This window comes from Antrostomus carolinensis, unplaced genomic scaffold (assembly GCF_000700745.2).
Source record: "Antrostomus carolinensis isolate BGI_N321 unplaced genomic scaffold, ASM70074v2 scaffold2715, whole genome shotgun sequence".
Taxonomy (NCBI): domain Eukaryota; kingdom Metazoa; phylum Chordata; class Aves; order Caprimulgiformes; family Caprimulgidae; genus Antrostomus; species Antrostomus carolinensis.
The window spans coordinates 85,166-106,790 of record NW_010318249.1 but is presented as its reverse complement, the minus strand read 5'-3'; the positions used below and the strand labels follow the sequence as shown (position 1 = coordinate 106,790).

General features: G+C 39.5%; 1 protein-coding gene across 1 annotated transcript in view; it reads right to left on the bottom strand.

Moving 5' to 3' along the window:
- Positions 1-1,480: 1,480 nt before the first annotated feature.
- The window catches only part of LOC104525608 (catenin delta-2), a gene marked incomplete at both ends in the record, with an annotated part of 76,956 nt that continues 56,811 nt past the window's right edge, over positions 1,481-21,625 (bottom strand). Inside the window, 2 exons of the mRNA XM_010168813.1 lie at positions 1,481-1,666; positions 5,516-5,633. Of these exons, the coding sequence (XP_010167115.1) occupies positions 1,481-1,666; positions 5,516-5,633 (304 nt within the window). The remainder of the gene's footprint in view (positions 1,667-5,515; positions 5,634-21,625) is intronic.

The window sequence follows — 21,625 nt, the reverse complement described above, 5'->3', positions numbered from 1 at the left end:
CATATTGATAAACATTCTTTGGAACCACTCTTGGTGGATTGTAATGGAAATCAGCCAAAAGAGATTATTTTTTTGGCCTGGAGGAGAAAAATCTTCTATAGGGAACCTTTAAAGTACAGCAAGTCTGACAGGAACAATAAAACAGTCACTGGTACACAGTTAAAAGTATGAACCTGAGATCCAGAAATCACAGAAAGAATATAAAAGGAAGAGTTAAAAAAGACTTTATATAGTGTGTGTATGTGTGCATGCATGTGTGTTGGTAAACAGAGCATCAAAAGAGAAAGGCAAGTTGCAGCATGACCCATTCATATCCAGACACGCTATTTTTGTTCCTGCACTTTGAATAACTGCGAATGTAGTGTGTGGGAACTGTTAATTCAGGAACATGGATGGTGACTGCTTTATGGGGTAAAATTACTTTTATCTTTTTATCTCACTATAGCCTAATAGAGGAATCCCAACAAAAGGCCATAATAAATTCCAGTTTTCTGATGGCTGCAGTGTCAAACTAGAAGAGTACGTGAAATAAAAAGCTAACTAGTCGTGAGTGCCGCATTTTTCAGTGCCTGAATCTTAGCTTGTTAATGTTCCTATAACTTTTCCACATTAACACAATTACCCTTTATGAACTCAGGAATATTTTCAATACTGGTTTCTGTCATTTATGCAAATACCCTGTAAGCCTAATTGCTTACTCAAATGAAGAGTTCCTTTGAGCAACCTGAAACAGAAATAAACGGCAAAGGAAGAGACAGAGAACCACTTGCTGCCAGCACAGGTCATTTGAAAAAGTTCATAAATCAGTAGCCATTCTCATTCCTATTTAGAGTGTGTACTGATACAACAGCATCTTTCTCCGTGACACCATTGTCAGCATGCCCCAAATTTCAATGGGGGAACAAGGAGATAAGTACACTTTGAAAGTCAATCCACTTAAAAACCTGCAGCAACTTGAGGAAACTTATCAAGACTGTACTACCTAATCTTTGTTTGGTAATGACATTAAATATATCAAAATATGCACACTCTTTAAACATTCACTCATATTGCTTGATTCGGTCCTGTACAGTTTTCTCTCAACATGCAGAGGCAGAGTACAAGACTAACTTTGAAGCAAACAAGTATACAAATTTAAGCCTGGTGTTTGCTTGCAGGTGGCCATGTGGAAGGACAGTGAAAAGTATATGCAGATTATAGCTGAATGTTAAGACTTACACTTTTCATCATAAATGCCTTCCTTTAATAGACTGAGCAGTTTACACTATTTATGGTATTCACAGCGTACCGATAACTACAGTTTCCAGGTGCCACCATGTAACATTCAACTTTCTGAAGCAAACACATTTCCTTTCGTTACTCCAGAGCCAGACACTGCTTTAGGCTCTCAGCTATTTAACAAAGGCAACTGTTATAATTTATATATTAAATTATAGGCACTTCAACTACTTGCAATGCAGCTGCAAGTAACTTTCATTACCTGATCTTGTGATTTCTTTTTCTTCTTCTTCTTCCCCCAACACCCTGAACTCTCTGTGTCTTTTCCATTGGTATCACCACAGAGTAATCCATCAAGTTCATCTGTTCCCATCTGCTGTCCCTGAGATGTTTCTGCAGCTAGCCTGTATGAGAGGTTCCTCAAAATGCACACACAGTTTTCAACGGTCTGAAAAGTGTGGGGAAAAAAACAAAACAAAACAAAACCAGAAAAAAGTTAAAATCCTTCCCTTGCTCAGTCTGTATACAAAGCAGAAGAAATATCATCAATCTTTGCACATACATTTTCCCAGCACAATTCTTATCCGCTCATTTCTGAGTGCTCCCCAGGTAACCACAGCTTAAGAGATTCAAAAAATTTTATGAAATCAGTAGTGTGTATGTTATTTTTCTGTGAGTTTTTTTAATTGTCACCCTAAATTTCATGCTGGAGCCCCAACAGAAACAGAAGCCAAGGTAAAAAGTGATCAAGAGAACCTGAACATGCACAGAATATCAGCAAACTCCCACCTCAGTGAATAGAAAATGCTGCAAACAGAAAATGGCAATAGAAATAACCTTTTTTCTGGCATCAATTTTATATGAATTACCAGAAAAATGGGATCCAAGTTCCATTTCATAAGTACTTGTAGCATGAACAGATAATGTTTCCTGAATCTCAGAAGTATGACTAGACATCTCAAGAGTCTTGCTGCTTTTACTGCTTCCAGCCAGGCTGCAAATACCTTGTGGGCAGCCTTTCCTTTTCATCCATTTATCCCCCTAATAGGTTGTGCCTTCTGTAGAAGATGCTGGCAGGAATCCATGAGACCCAGTGGAGGAAAATTCACTGGTAATTCAGCATAATTTCTGGAAGTCTAAAAGAAGTTCAGTTTATACTTGCTTGAAGCCTACTCATTTAGTTGGTTCAATCCAGCTGGACTATCCCTAATAACGATATGAGCTTAACTTTCTGCAGGCAGGGAAAGTATGGTTAAAAAAAAGCCAGCCTGTATCTATCTATATTTCAACTGTTCCTAATGCTCCATGGAGATAAAAAGTGATAGTCACTACATCCCAGCTCTATTGCTCCATTAACCCAGAAGAGAATCACTGTGAGGCTTTCGGCTCTGTCTTACTCTGCCATATTCACCAGTGAGGCAAACAGACGGGGATTCATTTACTTTCATATATTGTGTGAGCTTATGCCAGGTATGCATTTGGCACATGTTTTTTGTGATGACATTAAGTTCCAGAGATGATACTGAGCTCAGACTACCCAAGAAACATCTAGATAGGAATATTTATTTATTTCTTAACATAGATGAAATTTCACATTACACTTGTAATAATTTGAAATCTCCAGCCAAATACATAAACTTGTGTAGAAATATATATGTGTGTGTAGAAAGCGTTCTTAGTGAACCTTTCATACCTGAAAGCTTTGCAAGACATCATAGTGACCTTAAGTTTTTAAAGGAGTTTGCTGCCTCTTTTCCTTTTCCATATGTTAATTTTATTCACTATTGCTAATATTTACTTCTGAACAGCCATATCGTACTGAAGTTGAAGCTTTGTGTTTGTTGACTAGGGTTCTGAATTTTAATTCCCCTTTTTACAAATAATAGTCTTCACACTTAAAATTCTCATTATGTTGAAAACAAATAAGCTAAGTTGAGCCCACTGCAAGGACAATGTTACCTCAAACTAAAAACTGAGAAGCAAAATTCCGAGGCTCAAATGCAACTGACACCTTCAGTCAGGCGAACTCTCAAGCCAAGAAAGCTGGTTCTAGTCATGCAGCTGGACAGACTTCACTCCTTTCTTGACTTGTTCAAGGGTCCTTGTATTCCTCATTCCTACAGATATTTCTCAGTTTCATTGTAAGGGGACTAAATTTGAGTTCAGTAGTCTTTCTACTTTAAAAGATCAAATTAAAATTATGAACAGTAACTTTGTCAGGTAACTGTGTCTACCAAGTCACTCATTTTTAACACTTTACCTTGAATTAGCATAGCTTTTTTTTTAATAAGAAACACTGCTGCTAAGATGCTTGTATGCTGCTAAGATTTATGCACTCTTAACTTCACCAACATGAGGAATGACTTTAACAACAGCTCTGCATGCACTTGCAAGTACCCCATGCTCTTTTAGAGCCTTCAAGAGCAGAGACCTGTTTTTCAATATTTCAGTGTTCAGTCACTAACAGTATTACAAAATTATCTATTCGGGCAATTGTCATGGCATTTGGAAAACAACATTTGTTAACTTTATTTTAAAGTTCAATTTTTTGTTATAATAGTATCATTTTTAAACTAGATTAAAAAGTGATTTAGAGTAAGTTATTTAAATATTTAATTTAATTAAAATTACATTCTACTTTGGGACAAAAACGCAAGGTAAGAGGGAGGCTACACTGGTGTTTTGTATTTAGCTGTATAATTGCTTTATGTCATACAGTTAAAAACCTGGTAGACAGGATGTTAAAACTACTAAGGCAGGGAGAATAATTTTTCTCTCATTTCTTCATTTTTTCCTCCATATATGACTTATCCTGCAGTTCTTCCAAGTCATCCCAGCTACAAACGAGAGTATTCACAGAACAATCTATATTAACAATAAGAGGCAGAACAGGATGCTTACTGCACTCCTTATTTAGCCTTTTGAACAGTAAAGCTATCTTGAAATCAGTTGGGTCACCTACAAAGAAACTGCTGAAAAAGCAGCAGCTGAGCTGTAAGATGGGGCATAAATTGACCTCCTCCCTCCTTCCTCCTCCATCTACCTCTCACCCTGTCCAAGTGAAGTCCATCTAACTTCTCCTTTCTGGTAGGCAAGCTGAATCAGGGAGCTTTGAAACAGGCCTGGTTCAGCTCTTCTGAAGCCAAGGAAGGTAAAAACGCCCCTTCCTTTGGGGGCTGCGCTGCAGGAGGCGGCCGGCAGCAGCCTGAACCCGCTGCAAGTGTGGTGCCTACCTTGTGGGTGGGCCTGCTCTGACCGACCGTCACTCTGCAGAACTTTTATCAATGGAAAACTGATTATAAACTAACGGGTTGGGGGCGGGGGGGGGAGAGAGAATGTTTTGGGGCGGTTTTGTACACGCTACATACCTCTCATAATTCCCCCCTCTCTCCCCTGAACTCATAGGTAAGTGTCACCTATTTGTTTCAGGCTAAAGGCCAGAAAGTTCTGGAGGTTATCCCTCTCCAATCTATAACCCCCACAGAGGTCCATGGTCTACTATCTGCGAAGGATCATTTAGAAATACAAACCCATGGGCTTTAAAATTTTGCTATGTAACAGGCAAACTCTCCTGTGATTCTTGGGGGGTTGCAAATGGATAAAGGTTGCCCTAAAGCAGCAACTGTAATTAATTTAGCACCATATACTGAAACCAAAAGGTATTTGAAACTAACCCTTTTCTCCTTCTCTGCAAACCTTCAATTTGTAAATGCTTGAAGTCTTTTTTAATTAGGCAGTGCCTTTCACCTTTGGAGAAGCATGTTCATATCCTAGTACTTCAGAGAAGTAAAGTTGACATAAAAACACATCTTAAAACAGTTGTTATTGAAAACATTTATTGACTTTCTTCCAAGAAGAAATAATGCTGGTAGTACTGCAAAACTGCTTACTAATTGCCCATTTTTTTTTCTTTGTCTGGCTTGTAAACTTACCTCACTGTTTTTAGCTCCATCTCATACTATGGACAAGAAATTAATTTTAAGGTAAACCTGGCAGAGCAGTATAAGGAAGTTTACATGAATATGATGTATTTTCTCTTCTTAAAGCAGTATTATATCTTCTCCCTTAATAACTCAAATGAGAGGATGGCAAGCCTACCTGTGCACACTACACAGGTAGACACAAATCAAACACTTAGCACACAAAAGTACACAGCTCAACAGAAAGGAAAGGAAAAAAATGGGCTAAATTACGCTAAGGCATCCCTCACAATGCATTTTTTTTAAAAAAAACCCTGCCACTTTATAGTCCTGATATACCCAGATTTCTCACTCCTGAAAAGACAAAGATGACAAACCTTACTATCAATTTCACTGCTCCCCAGAGCAGACTGGATCACATACAGCAATGCATCCGTCAGGCCATCACACTCCCTCATTCTTCTGCGGGCCTCCTCTCCAGCAGAGCTGACATTCCTGCAAGGCAACAGCAAGGGTCACCACCTCCACAGCTCAAACCCTCTCACAATTAACATACAGATAAAACACTTGTTTGCTTTCCTCCTTTCATCAGTTCAGAGCTGTGAATAATGAAGACAGCTGTGAATGAGCTCAGGAAATGTAACACAGAGGGGAACAAATGGAAGTCATCAGGTTCTCCACAGGAAGGGGCGGAGAGGCCAAGCAGCATGCACCCGCCTGAGCTGGGAGACTCATCGCCTACTAAAATCTGGCAAAGGGCTGATAATTTTTATTTTCTTTCTTTTTTTTTTTTTTTTTTTAAGTAGTTTTTATCAGGCTTTGAAAAGTCTAGAGGTTTTACCAAAGAAATCTCCTAGGATTTGAAGAGCCCAGTAGTTAAGGCTCTTAACCTGAGAGAAAAATATTATCAAAGCATAACATAAAACACATGGTATTGCTTGCATCTCATTTTACATGAGTTTCCTTTTCTCTGTCACTTTGAGACAACATTAATGCCTCAATCTTCTTTTACAGAGTTACTCACAAGTTGTTTTACATTGCAAAATTTAAAACCTCAGTTTATTATAATAATTGTGTTCCTCAGACTGGGGCAGAGGGCCTTCTGAACACGTTTATAGAAACAGAATTAAAAAAACCCAAAACTGGATAACATAATGTGTCATAAAGTTCAAAATATTGATATATAAAGAAACAAATACCTGTGAATGAGCATATATAAATAGAATCTATGCTTGCTGACATCAAGCCTCCCTGAGAAAAATTACTTTTAATTTGCACAGCAGTTTTCATTTGGAAATGGGTGAATTAGCAATCTTGTGAATAGGGTGAAACTTTTCACATAGTCTCCTTTGGCAGGGGAAGAAAACCCTCTGCTGAGGTGGCTCATCTGTAGCTTCTCTCTCCCCACTCCTGAAGTTTATACAGAAGAACAGAAAAGAGCACACCAGCCCTAAGTACTTAATGTCAATGTATGGAAATGGAAGGGAGGCCATTGTCCCTTTGATTTGTCAAGAAGGCAAGGCACTTTCTTCTCCTTATGCCATTTTCAATTGCCTTTGCATTAAAGATGGAAAAAGGATGAGAATTTTGGGAGGAAGGACTGAATTTTAGATGGAGGAAGGTGAGAGCACTTAAGGTTAGGTTTCCTGCCAATTCTTTCTTTGCTCTACCTACTTCATCCTGTTCTGCCTCCCTATCATCTAAAAAAAAAAAAAAGGATTTCTGTTTCCCCAAAGTACCAAAGAGTTTTCCTAATCAAACAATCTTAAAACTGGACAATCCCCAATGCAGGTTCCTAATTGATTCTGCTCCCTAAACACACATGATTTTCCATCCTCCTTGCATCCTCACACAGTCCTAATTAGTTCTGCTCTCCCACACACAAACTGCCCCAATTAATTCAATACTGTTCCCTTCATCTCTGCAGACAGCCTGACAAAAAACATGCAGCGCAGGAGCACTAGAATGAATTCCTTTATCTCCCTAACACACAAATTCATGCTTTCCATTCTCCTTGAGATTCCCCAGTTCACCCCATGTTACACATCAGAAGTGTGCCCTTCATAATTGCTCGCAAGTTTTGTGTTGTTCTTCTTCTCGTCCCTGTACTCCATACCCCTTCTCCTCTCTGCTGCTGTAAAAGCAGCAGACGAGAAGTCTTCCTCCAGTTCATGGGGAAACCCTCCTCTGTCATCCAGGAATTTGGGTCTGGAGAGCATCAACTGGAAAAAGTCTTCCTTTGGCTCTCTTTTTGAAGTGATGGAAACCTTTTGACTTCCCTTTGGGTCACACAAATCAGAAGGTAACATTATAGAACATGGTTTTCCCAAAACAGTGACCATGCCCTGTATTAGCAGGGCTAAGGACTCTGCCTAAAGTGTATTTTGAGTAGGCTGTCCCCTTATTAAAGGCAACAGCTCCACCTGAAATTCCTGAAGGGCAGCACACGTAGGAAAAGCAGAAACATGGATCGGAAAAGTGCACTGGGGTGGGCAGTGAGGACAAGAGGGATTAGTGGACTTCTTTTGTCTGAAATTCTACCCTCCCACCCTCCAGGAAGATGAGAGATAGAGAAAGGAAGTTGTAGCCAGCTCTAAAAGAATAACTGCACAAATTACATTAGGAGGATGCTCAGGAAGTGTTCCTCAGCACACCACCTTTACTTGTACCACTAACAAAACAAAAAGCTGAAATATTACTGAATCTTTTTAAACAGAACTAGATGTAACAGTCTGTACCAACATAATGTGTCCAGGCTCTTCATTTTCTGCAGTTACATATACGGAGTGCAAGCTTTCAAAATATACAGACTTAGACCTTGGTAGAAACAGAGATACAGTCTCCCTGATCTTTTCATTGAGGTTATTTCTCCTTTGCTCTAGCGTGGCCAAATGAACGTCACCTTGACTCTCCAGAGCCTGCAGAGACTGGAAGCCTCTCAGCTCCTCTCCATGTTCGCTAGAAACTCCTTCTCACCAAGACAGCAATGCAGACTACCTTATAGTCCCTGAGCTGTGAGCTGTCTGCCTCTTTCACTTCCAGCCCAACAAAGAATATGAGGCCTTTATACAAAGTAATACAGACACACTAGGGGCACATCTTGCACAGACAATGCATGTCTTTGCCCCGCGTGGAGGAGCTGTCGAGTTCAGTTCTTCTGTTTATCATATTTCCCCATTATGGCCCTGTTGATTCTGTAATCAAGAGGTGGATACAATGAATACCCATGACTGCTTTTCCTTTTCTTTTAGAAGTCTCTGTCTAGTTTCTACATTGACTCATAGCTACTACAGCCCTCCCCAGACTTGGTGTATTTATTTACATGGGAAATAACTTAAAACTCAAGACAAATCCAAACCTTGCATCAACATTTTGGCAGAAATAATTTGATTATTTAGAAAGAAATACACCCATTATCTAACTATTTCCATTTCACTTCTGTTAAGGAATCACTGGTAACTGAGATCTTTCACAGAAGTTCTCTAATATTAGCATGTTCAGGCTATGAAGTTCTGCGAAAGAGAAGCAAGTTACAGATTACTTGACCTGTCAAAGAAAACACACTGCCATCTTAATTTTCTTATTTCTTGTTGTTAACTTGAACATGCTGTAGCTGTCAGAGTGACAGGGAGTAAGACATGATTTGTCACTTGTGAATTTACAGGTCACTGTGCAAACCTTAAATTGGAGCATTAGTGGTATCTACTGTTGGCAAAATGTCCCACTAAATAAGCACATATTTCTCTAGTGTTAATCTCCAAACAGGTAAGACCACATTTTCTGAATTTTTAAAAAGATGTGGAGATACAATAAACAAGTTTTCAGGAAAAAAACCCATACTTTTCCATCATAAAGGCAGCCCAGCAAAATCTTGATTGCCTGGTAATTTTTGATACTTTGTGGAAACTCTACTCACAGGGCACATGTGAGGTATAGACTGACATTTTGAATCTAACAGGACAAAGGAGTCTTTTTAGATCTCCACAAACCAGTAAAATTGATTTCAAATGGAATCCAGTCACACAGGAATACCAAGAATACAGAGTGCTGAAGAATAACTCTCAGTTTAGTCAGAAGGTCTCACTCAGACCTCCGGATATGGGAAGATTTAGCAAGCTGTTGACATCACTCCCAGTGGCAGTTCTACAAGTCCCAAAGACAGAATTAAACTATCTACAAAAGCACTTGTCCTCCTTGAGCGTGCTCAGGTCACATCAAGTAGTGTGACCTTTCCTGTACCAGCTACAGGTCTGCAGACAGCAGATCTCACTGCAGTTGTGCAGAATTGTTGAGAAACAATTAGCCCTACTTAGCAAAGATGAAATTGAGATGTGTCCTCCTCAAGGCCCCATGATAAAAAGAAGCAGCATGTTTAATGTCTAGTGTATGCAGCATTTTTGCTATGGACTGATGTGATATGTGCTATGGATTCTCCTTGCAAGGGAGAAGCCCTCAGAAGAATACTGAATAACTGAGTTGCAACCAATGCACTAAATACTAATCTTTAAAACACATATATACATGAAAAATGCTTTTAAAATCCCTCAAACTCTTATATGCTGCCTATTTTTATTTCTGTCTGATTGACTAAACGTCCTCCTTCAGAGACAGAGCCTTGTCTTGGTGGCAAGCTGGCATTCCCAGTCCCGTCACAGGCTGCAGAGAGTGGTGATGATTCTCTGAGCTGGTCTGCAAAGCAGCAGAGGATCATGTAAAAGCTATTACTTTTTCTGTGTACTTCTAGATGTTGCTATAAGCATTCAGGCTGTTTGCTGCCAGGGTCTAATACAGTAACACCGACAGCAAAAAGAGGCAACCGGGACCATGCACATATCCAGCACTTGGGCTCACAGTCATCAGCAGTCCCCTGACAACTACACAATTTTAAGGGCTTTTTATAATGGAGTAGACCCTGAGTCACACTGGCTTATCTGTAAGTATTCAGTGCAGCCTTTGGACATACTGTAAATGGATTAGCTGCAGTAGCTACAGTTATTACTGTAACTTTTAGAAAAGTCTAACTTTTTTATCATTATTTGTACACTAGGATTTTTTTTAATCATCCCTTACTGCTGAAAACTAAACCAGCTGATAAGAGTAGCTATTTCTCAGACAACATACAAATTTAAACAAGGTAGTGAGACAAAAAATAAGAAAACACAAGAAAACACACACATCATTATTATAGTTTCTAAGTGTTAGGCTTTTAGTGACTACAAAATCATCTTATTGTTTGGAAGTAAAAATAAACGAAAATAGATTTTCCTGTCACTGCCACAGATCCTCCCTGGAATTTTGCCTGATTTGAATGACAGTTCAATGCAATATTAGCAAGATTTCTTCTTGCTGAATATTCTTAGTAAGAGTTATAGCTGCCTTTATCTTTAAGTTGGTCTTCAGAGTAGTAATAATTTACCAGCCCTGCATGTGGATTAAGAAGAACACAGGTTTTGGGGCAAATTCTCCCCTATTTAATTACAGCTCAACTGTAATTAAAGAAGCAAGACAAATTTATATCAACAAGGAATTTAGCCCCATACCTTTACCTCTTAGGTATTCATTTCACTTTAAAAGCATACTTTGCAATTAGAGAAACATCTGACAGTCTAATGTGGACACAGTCTTGGTTATTAACCTTTCTATCAAATTTATGACAATGTGATTTAGCTTTGATTATTCAGCCATACCTTTAATTTTCAAAACATCAGAGCAATTAGCCTACCAAGTCAAGCACTCAACAGGTAGCTTTTACTGCTGTGCTTCTGCATGTCCAGTCCTTAGGCTAAACGCACTGGTTTAAATGACTGCTCTGTGTGATCTGTGAAGCAACTGACTTCTAATACACCATTTTTGTCTATTTTGATATGTTTTGCTATGTGGTAGAAAAAGAAGGTAAACTGCCATAAACATCCCAAATTTTCTCCCTAAAACAAAATAAACAAAATTTTATGGTTCAAAATATTTTTGTTAAGGGTTCAGAGTATAATGAACCACAGCCTCATCTGAAAGAAACAAAAAATATTTCTAACCACCCTCTCCTTTGCTCTTTTTTTTTCATTTGAAATGCAACTTCTATTCATATACTCTGCGCAGAATTATATATAGGGTATTCAGGAAATGTTTTAAATTATGGTACAAAAAATTCCTACCTGCAGCAAATTTCTGATTTGATACTTCATTTCTCTGACATGTAGTATCTGGCTCCACACAAATCACCACAGTCATTAATGCTCAGCTCTTTATGCATATACCCACTTTTAATGCACTACCTACAGGAGGTGAGTTAGTTTGATCAGGGTTCATTCAGTTGGGAAGAGATGAAATATTGCGCCACTCACTGCCCTTGGGAAGAAGCTGCTGTGGTGCAGACTCTGAAGATCATAATGGGAACAGTTTAAAGATGTCAATATGGAACACTTTTCTCCATTGGGAATTGCAACATTTCCAACTCGATTCTTTCCCAGAATTCAATCAGATGCTTTGAACAACACAGGAGCTCTACATGTGTTAAAGACCTACTGCACAGAAGAGTGGTGTGGCATGACATCGTGTGGTGGCTTGGGCTGGCAGCCAAGCACCACACAGCTGCTCATGCATGCTCGGAGACCGCAGCAAATCTAGAAATGAGGAAAAGAAGACTTCTATGTCCAGTATTTTCTTTTTCCTCCTTATCTGAGGGAGCACAATTAACCAGCCAATCCTACAACTTCTGAATGGCTGAAAACTTTTGAATTTCCACTGAAAAGCACAAGGTTGTATGAATTTAAATGATAATGTATCAGGTATAATTCAACCATTATTTTTGCTTCAACATACACTGTACTCAGCCAGTAGCACTCTGCAGATCTTAGGAGGCCATTATCTGAATCTCTAATGGTAGCGTTCAAAGTGTTCACTGTTACCTGACTGTGCCATAACCACGGTGTACAGCCTCTCACATTAAACCACCTGGTATCTTAGAACTGGAAGAATGTAAATAGAAGAGAAGGTGGGTAGAAATCAACTTTTAATTTCAGTTGGAAACTAGGAGACACCAGATGGAACCAGCCAAGGAAGGCTTAAAACAAAAAAGGGAGGTTAGGTGAGTGAAATTCAGCTGTAGATGTCGTTCCCAAAACAAGCTGTGGCTGACAAAAGTGTATATGGGCTTGAAAGGAGACAAGTTCACAGAAGAGAAATCTATTATGAGTTATTAAAACCAAAGAAATCACATCTATTTCAGGAAGACTGGGAGCCAGCAAGAGGTTGGCAGAGCAAAGAAGATAAGCAAACCTGAAAAGGAACCAGCCTCACAAATTCAGAAACCTGGATTTAACCCTGAAAACTGCTTTGAGTCTCTTCTTTTGAATTTATGTAAATGAAAAACCGAGGTTTCCCAGAGAGAACAGGCAATCTGAATAGATGTCCAAGAGCTGGAGAAGAAAGAGGAGATGTACAGTATTTCAGCAATGGCTTCTGAATCAGTACTCAGAGCTGAATACCTGAGACATACACCTCCTAACTTTCATTAAATGATATTCTGTACAGTAATAACCACAGCTGAGTATGGAAGAAGAAAGGATGTGGACAGTCCAGAGGAGTTTCTGGTCCCCCACTGCTAGTACTGGAAGAAATGGAGGTATACCTGCAAGGCACAGTAGAGCAGTCAGTGAAGACATAGAAGCTAGCTTTGAAAGAGTTACCAGACTACCACTGCTGGCTCTCTCACCAGCTTCTCACTGATTGCTTCTCCACATGGCTGACCAACTTAGCACAAATGCTAACAGCAACCGTGTTGTTACTCACACCTCAACTAAAGGATGCCACTGAGGCTGTTAAATACAGGCATCACCCACCCCCCGTCCTGTGCCAGCACCCAGAGGAACAGCTATGTGGCCAGTGGAAGCATACCCTGAGGAAGTATTACTGTTCTAACTTCTTCTCTGAACATCTACTCTGGTAACTATGAAAACTCAAAAATATTGTGTCAGATACTTCAGTATTGTAAAGTAGTCTCTTGTTTTTCTCATTTTCCTGCTCAGCTTCTTATCGTATTCAAAACAAAACGATTGATCAGACATAAATGGCCTTCAATTAACCTCATTCTACCTATTATTTATCACATTATTTTCTTCAAATGCTTAGAAATTGGACTGTTTTGATGTTCTTAATTGCCTTCTTCTACATTAACTGTTCAAGCAATTCCTAAAGTATTAAAATTCAGGTTACTTGTTCATCATTTCTATGTCTACGTTTCTCCTCCACTAAAAGATGAAGTCTGTATTTGTCCTTTTCAGTCCTGTGGGAAAGTCTCTGTCTTGCATGAGCTGTGCTAGCAAAAATAAGACAAAAAATCTTCTCCTTTTTCTTTTTTGTAGGCTATATCCTCAGGAAAAACTTGGCATTACGACTGCATTCATATGAACAACTGAAAAGAAGCAGACAACTTTAGAGTTCAGAACAAGCATCAGAGAAATATACTAGCTGTAAAAGACTAATTTACTAAGTGTTTAAAACATTATTCTGATCGTATTTATCAGCATGTCTTACACTGCTGAGATAACTTTATAAAATCTTTTGATTGTTATTTCTCTAATACAATTTTAATTTTGTAAAGAAAAATCACTCTCCTTCAGCCAAAATTTGAACACAGACAACAGCTGAGGAAAAGGATTTTCTTTCATACCTGAAACTTGTGAAAAGGAATTTAGCCAACTTCACACAGTGTGTGAAATTTCTTGCCATCCTCTGATGTATTTGACCTTGTTTTAGCTTAAGCACAACTAATAGATCCTCCTAGAAGCTATGCTGAAGCACATGGAGGACAAGGAGGTGATTCAAGACAGCCAGCATGGCTTTACTAGGGGCAGGTCCTGCCTGACCAACCTAGTGGCTTTCTACAATGGAGTAACTGCATCAGTGGACAAGGGAAGAGCTATGGATGTCATCTATCTGGATTTCTGTAAGGCCTTTGACACAGTCCCCCACAACATCCTTCTCTCTATGTTGGAGAGATATGGATTTGATGGGTGGACTGTTCAGTGGATAAGAAATTGGGTGGTGCAATCAATGTGCCAGAGGAACAGGATGCCATCCACAGGGACCTGGACAAGCTGGAGAATTGGGCCCAGGTGAACCCCATGAGGTTCAACAAGGCCAAATGCAGGGTCCTGCATCTGAGTGAGGACAATCCTCATTATTGATACAGGCTAGGAAATGATGTGCTGGAAAGCAGCCCTGAGGAAAAGGACATGGGGGTAGCAGTGGATGAAAAGCTGGACATGAGCCACCAATGCACATCTGCAGCCCAGAAGGCCAACCACATCCTGGGCTGCATCAAGAGAAGTGGGGTCAGCAGATCAAGAGAGGTGATTCTGCCCCTCTACTCTGCTCTGGTGAGACCTCACCTGGAGTACTGTGTCCAGTTTTGGAGCCCTCAACACAAGAAGGACATGGATCTGTTGGAGTGTGTCCAGAGGAGGGCCACAAAAATGATCAGAGGGCTGGAGCATGGCTTCTTTTCAGGTCTTATAAATAAAAATACTGGAAAGCTATACAGTTCTTTTGCTTTGGTTTCAGAATCAAGTGAAAAAGATAATCACCAAAATTGGATCATAAACAATGTAAATAGTTATATTTAGCAGAATTACCAGTCTGAGAATCCAATGAATAAAGATTAAATTCCAGAAAAAAAAATATATGACTTGCAATAAGCAATCCTATCAACCTGGAGGAACAAACAAATAGAATTGTGATTGCTTAAGTAAGATGATCCCCCTAACCTACAAAGCAATCTCCCCGTTATATCTGAGTTTCAAGTGCCTTCCTGCATCTATTTTACAGTCTTGAAAAAACATTATTAGTACAGAGCCTTGAGAAGAAAGGACGGTAAATCAGCTTTGGTTGTTGACTAATCAGATAAGTACAATTAACTACAATACCAATCAGTTCATTAGTTTATTAGGTTCATCTCTTTCTCATCAGCTATTTAGAAACTTTAATACAGAGGATAACACTCATTAGAATATTAGAAAGTATGAAACACTATTCTGAATGAAAAAAATTAAGCTACAGTATAGCACAGAAAAGTAAGTCAAATGCTTTTCAACTGTGTGTATACTAATACTCTTCTCAGTGAACTGACTACTATAGATATTTCTCCATCTGGAGTCTCTCTCCAAACCAGAGAGGGGTCTTTCTCCTCTACCAAACTAAAAATGCTTATAAGTGTTACCATCTTATGTGTCATTTCTCTCAGTATCTAGTCTAGACTAACTACTAGCATGTTAGTTTTAACTTCTGTTTTACTAACACTATCTACTTGCTCTGTATTACCAGCACTTCCTTCACAATTTTCAGTTAGGCATCTCAAAATTCATTTATTATTTGCTCATGTTATTTCTTGCTAGTCACATAATTCATTATTATGATAATGTTCCTATGAAATTGCATTTTACTATTTCTAGAACAATCTCTCCCTTCAATTTTCTTATTTTTATGCTTTAACTGCATTAAAAACATGAAGGTATCTATGCTGCTTCCTCCTAACAGCATCTCACAGTGTTATAATTTTTTTAAGCTAAATACCTGTAAAAATTTCTCATTATCATGAATTGCTTAATTGTAAAAAAAAAAAAAAAAAAGAAGAAAAAAACAGAAAAAGTGATGCAAAATAAATTGTAATTCTTATGCTTTGGCTAAATGTGCCTTCAGCATAAGAAATAAATATGTAATGTATGTTCATGTCCTATTTTCATGACAATTAACCTGAAATTGCCAGAGTGTGTATCCTACCTCATATTATGTCACTTCATCATATCTCCAAACGGCTTTATGTGCATACTGAGAGATGATGAAAGAACTGACCCTCTAGCGTGCCCTTCAGCCTAATGAGTCATTGTGCATCACTGCTGCTTGAAATAACCTGTAAAAAAAGAAGGGAATCACTCTACCACAACCCTACTTATCCCCGCCTAGTCCATGCCATATGAAATGATGAACAAACACTGCCTGCTACTGGCACTATCGTCAATGCTCTCTACCCCTTTGGCTTATACCCCAGGGATGGCGTCTGACAACTTGGCTCTTCTGCCAAAACAAACCTCTTACAAAAGTCTACACTGCTCTGTCTCAGTGCCTGACTTTGCTGTATGTCACAGCAATTGCTTAGGGGGCAGAGAATATTTATTGTCAGACATTTTATTTTTCCCTTTCCATTTCGACACTTTGAGTCAATTCACTCGTTCCTGTTAAACTAAGCGTCAAATTCAAACTTCCCATTGGTGCCTCAAGGTGCTCATTAAACTACTGCATGAAGAGCAGGCTCTCTCCTTCCACTTTCTCATTTGCTTTGCCATGAAATGTACTATTATGCTTGCCTTCAGATATTTTACCCTCCCATCTGCAAATGTATACATTTAGCATGTTACTGTATTTGCTTCATCCTGATTCTTCCAATAAAGTGCACCAGAATACTTGTATATACTGAAAGAAGAGGACAACTCCTGCCCCCTGAAAAAATGGACTTTGCAGGAGCTGTGTGGATCTGACTGAGTAAAAGCTTCTGCAGAATCATTGTGTTCTTTATCTCATGATCACTTTCGCGTATCGTATTTCCATCAAGTCTCACCTTACATAGGGTCTTTACTATATGCTCTTTGGGCCAAGAGGCAGAATGTATTTGTGGTTTAAAAACCCACGACTGACCAATTAAAAAAAAAAAAGTCCGGAGAATTATGCAAACAGACAAAGTTGAGAGCTGTTTTCAAGTACAAAGTTACTGATGCTGTGTCAACCTTCAGCCCAAATCTCTCGGTAATTATTCTTACACTACGGCATTTCTGCACTTGTGATTATTCTTTAGTTGACAGATATAATTCCCTGAGTGACAGATACTCATTCCCATCAGACTTGCTCCTGTGTGACCTGCTTTTACAACACACCCCATGTACAGACCTCACCTCTAACACGGTGCTTTGACTGTAGCGGCACTATGGCTGGGAACAGTTTCATTCTTTGTATGCTTTGTGTGCCAGTCAGAGACTAAATTAGCAAAAAGATAATTACAGCTTATAAAGGTGTCTGTTCTTTTATGAATAAACACTCATACTAATTTTGTAATTATTATTTTACCATTCTAAGTTAATTACCAGTTACTCAACAACATAGCTTCCTCTGGTACAGTGCAAACACAATTCCCAGAATTACAGTAAAATTTCCTATATTCAGTATAAAAGAGTGAAAATTATTTAATACAACTTTAGGAAGCTCAGCACTTATTCCCCAGCTCAGAACTGACTTCAATTGCAAAATCTTGCTGAAATAAATATGCTAATACCACATACTCATAGATTTTTTTTTCCTTCCTGAACAGGTGGCTCTGGTAAAATGACACTCCATCAAGATGATAACTGCGTGAAACGAGTACCACAATGTTCCAGTTCCTTGTGTTTGAGTTATCTTTCCACCCAGAGCAGGAGGGATACAGGAGAATCACGTGATCATAACTGATAAACTACCTGCCTGTTTTGTGTGAGATGATTCATTTACAGACACTGCACTAAGAAAGGTAGAACTACCCTGCAATTAATTAATTATGATTAAGTTCATTCCTACCACGTCTGTATTAATTGATTTACCTCATTTTTTACATACCTACCTACTCACCTGCCAGCTTTACACACCAGTGCCCATGGCCCAGGACCCCCTACAGCTGAGCCTGAAGCCCTGTCCCTGCAATGCTGCTGCAGTGCTGGTCCCCAGCCCTGTTTCTTTCTTGTTGTTTGGATTTTCTGCCTTGGCCTTGGACCTGTCTTGTTCCCCTGCTGTTGCCTGATGCTCCCTGGAGTGCCAATGGGACCCTCTGCTGTCCCCCCAACTCTGCTCCCTTGGCTGAGCCTGTTGGTGAGGATATTGCCTGTCCATGTCACAGTCACCCTCAGCTCCTGGCTCACCAACCCCAGGGAGCAGCCCTGCTCCTGCTGCTCCCTGACACAATTCATTAGGTGGCTGACTCTCTCCAATCTGCTATACTGGTCCTGATATTCCTTCTCTTTCCACTCCTAAAGCCACTCAAGGCCATGCAGTACTTTTGGTTAAAGGTCTGTTATTCTGAATATTAAGATCTGCACACTTAACTGGACTAGGCTGAAATTCATCGGCCTCTGCAAGTGCAAAGTATATGGTCTCCATCTGAGATCCCCTGAATCTCAGCTCCTCAACAAAATGAAAGCCATAGCTATGTCATGTTTAAAAAGTCACCTCTTGTAATTTTATGCATGCATACACAGGAGAGCCACATCAGTCCCGTATTTTCCTCCCCATCCTGTGGATTTTGTTCTAGGGGATGTTATGCTGCTGATGGCCCTACACCTCCCCTGCCATGTGGGATACAGGTAGAGGGGTCTCAGCTGAGGATGAACCTTTCCTCCTCCCTGCACTGTAATCAGGATCAGACAATAATTTGGGCTTTGGTGGGTACAAGCACCTATCCCTGTGTCCTTGGATGCCAGCAGCAGGTAAGCATCCCTCTGAGCACAGCTCTGGGAACAGACTTTAACTGTATGAAACCACATCAGTGCTTATATGACAGGAAGAGCTGTATACTCGCACTCCAGAAGCACCCAGTGGCATTGGTGGGTGCCACCAAACACACCAGGGACATGCAGGCATTGTAGGGACTCTTCTGCTGAAGGAAGCTGACAGAAAAGTTATTTGGATTTCACATGCAGTATTTATCCTGCATGAACTTCCTCTGGGGAAATGTGGTCTAGTCTGACAGTATTCGCAGGGAGAATTACTGGGAAACAACTATTCTGCAGTTCTTTGCTTTCTGCTGCACAGACAATTCCCTAAGACAAAACTCTTGGTTACAACACAGGTTTAGCCCAGCCACAATAAGCAGAAGTAACCCACACCCATCTGCGTTCTTGCCTGACCATTTTACCTAAAATGTTGCCCTCAGCATTGTGGTATTAAACCACACAACATCACTGTCATGAATGTCATCCGCTCTCTGAGCATCTCCATGGAAAGCAGCACCCTGGCAGATGGAAAACACGAACCCCAGTGTTTACCCACACCTTTTGTGGCCGTGCTGGGCTGCTCCCACTACTGCTCCTGCCAGCCAGAAGTACTGCTGTGATGGTGGCAGCCAAAGCCACTCGGATGCAGGTAGGTGAATGTTGGAATTTCAATCTGCACAATGAAATCTTTTCTCAGAAAAGGCCTAATTACACTTTATCATTCAGATAAGGCAAAACCAGTAGCTATAGCCTCTTACAGTAATCTTTTAATGACATTCAGTATGCTTCCCTCCCCCTTTCCTCAAATAAAAGCGCTTTAAACAATTTAGGTCTTCAATTTACACATTTATAACCCAAACTCCACTTGAAGAGTGGCACTACAACCTGTCCCAAAAGATTCAGGCAGTCTGTCATACTGTAAACTCACTTTAGAAAACTACCCCATTAACTGAACAAAGCATGACAACCAAAAAAAAAAATGCTGTGGTGCCACAGAAGTTGATTGCTACTACTGATAACTAGAAAGAACAACAGGAACAAGCATAAACTCTGAAAGTACTTCACAGATCAAGTGCAACCATCTTTGTTTATTTAGCCCAAAGATGAAGTTACTCTGAAATAAACAGCAGAGAGTTCTGGAAAAATTTCAGTATACAAGTTCACAGAACTCCAGAACAGTATGGAGGTATCAATGAAATAAAAAAAGAACATCTAATTGTTCCAAAGTTATACTAGTTACGAAAAATAATTAATGAAAAATCCACTGGGTTTGCCCTATCTCCATTCCTCCAAAAATATATATTAAAACTTTGCATAGAATTTTGACGTTTGACCCGTTTTGAGGGGATTTAATTGATTTTAGAGGCTTGCAAATGCCACTTTAGACACTGTGCATGTAAAGGTCAATACTTAACTTTCTGACTGCAATTTCATCTTAATGTCAAAAATTATGGAGAGCAGCTTGTAACTGCAATTCTGAGATTGTCTGCGCTCTTTTCATCATAAACATGTATCTGAAAGAGTGGCGGTTACTAACTGACGATCGCTCCCAGTCTTTTTCTTCCAGAAAAATTGCTTCATTGATGTCTTTCTGATCTGTTTTTTGTTTTTTTTTTTTAAATGCCACTTCTCTCTTTTCCATTGTCACACTATTTTTGATTTCCACTGTGTAATGGCTAGCAAAGAATGAAATTTAATTAAAAGAAAAATACACATTGCTTATGGGATGAATAAAAGCTCATTCAACCACAGCAATGTGCTGCCACACAAACAAGCTGAAAATCTTCTTCCACGTAGAGTGCATCACACTGTCCACCCTCCCAACAAGAAGAGCAGCCTGTTCCATGGGCAGCCTGGCCCCACTCCTCTTCCGCCAGCGACAGGGGTTTCCCTGGGGGCTTGGCAGCAGGAACCTCCTCTCTCACTGGGCACTTAATGCCATGGAGTAGGCAGTCTTGCCATTGAACTCAAGTAGCAGATACTTCTGGTGTGTTTCATAATGCTACTATAATCCACAAACAGCACACTTCAGAATTAATTTCACAGTCAGTTTCATTGAAATTAAGTTTTCTACAGTGACCCCACTGCATTTATGCAATGATATTTATGCGAAGAGCAACAAACAGATCTCCCTTTACTGTACATCTGAAAGGAATTCTTACTTTGAGAATTAAATGCCACTTAAATACCTTGTGTTCAAACTATCTGCTTAGTGTTTCAAGTCATAGTGATTATTTAATTCTGCAGTGTGTGGAACACAGTCTATTAAAATAAACATCTTTTTATATATGTCCAATGTCATAACTACGCATTTCAATTTAAAATCCCATCAAAATACCACTTATTAATTCACAGAACTTTATTTACTTCAAAAACTATTCTATGATTTATAATTAGTCCTAACAAAAATTAAGAGAAACCAAATGAACACTCATTAACCTACACTACTGTAATTAAAAAAGACATTTAAAATACAAATCTTTCTCCAGCAGTTTGTTGACTTTTGAAAGTAATTATACTTGCAACTGCTAATCAGTTCATCATTATGAATTATAGAATACCTTCCTGAACAGTACAGCTGGAAAGTTAAACACTGAAAACTTAAGTAATATCAAAATTAAGTTTGCTTCTGCAACTGCAATTCAACCCCCTTTCACAGAAGGATGATATGCTGTCTGCAGCGTCACCTTTCTTTTCACCCCCGCAGGACTCATGCCGCAGCCACCGCACAGGATGGACTTGACGTGAACCAGTTCCAGTGTAGAAGGGGTTGTTTCCTGTTAGCCTGCTCTCCTCTGTCAGCAGGTGCTCTGTGACCAATGCAAGGGAAGAGAAATAATTGCCCTGAGAAGGAAAAGGAGGTAAGGGAGTTTCGTTCTCTTCTAGACTGTCTTTCAGAGCTTGCAATTTCTGTGTTCCTCATTTTACAGCGGTTTGACTTGAAACTCTGGAGTCACTCACAGAATCTCAGAAATGCTGGCTGGA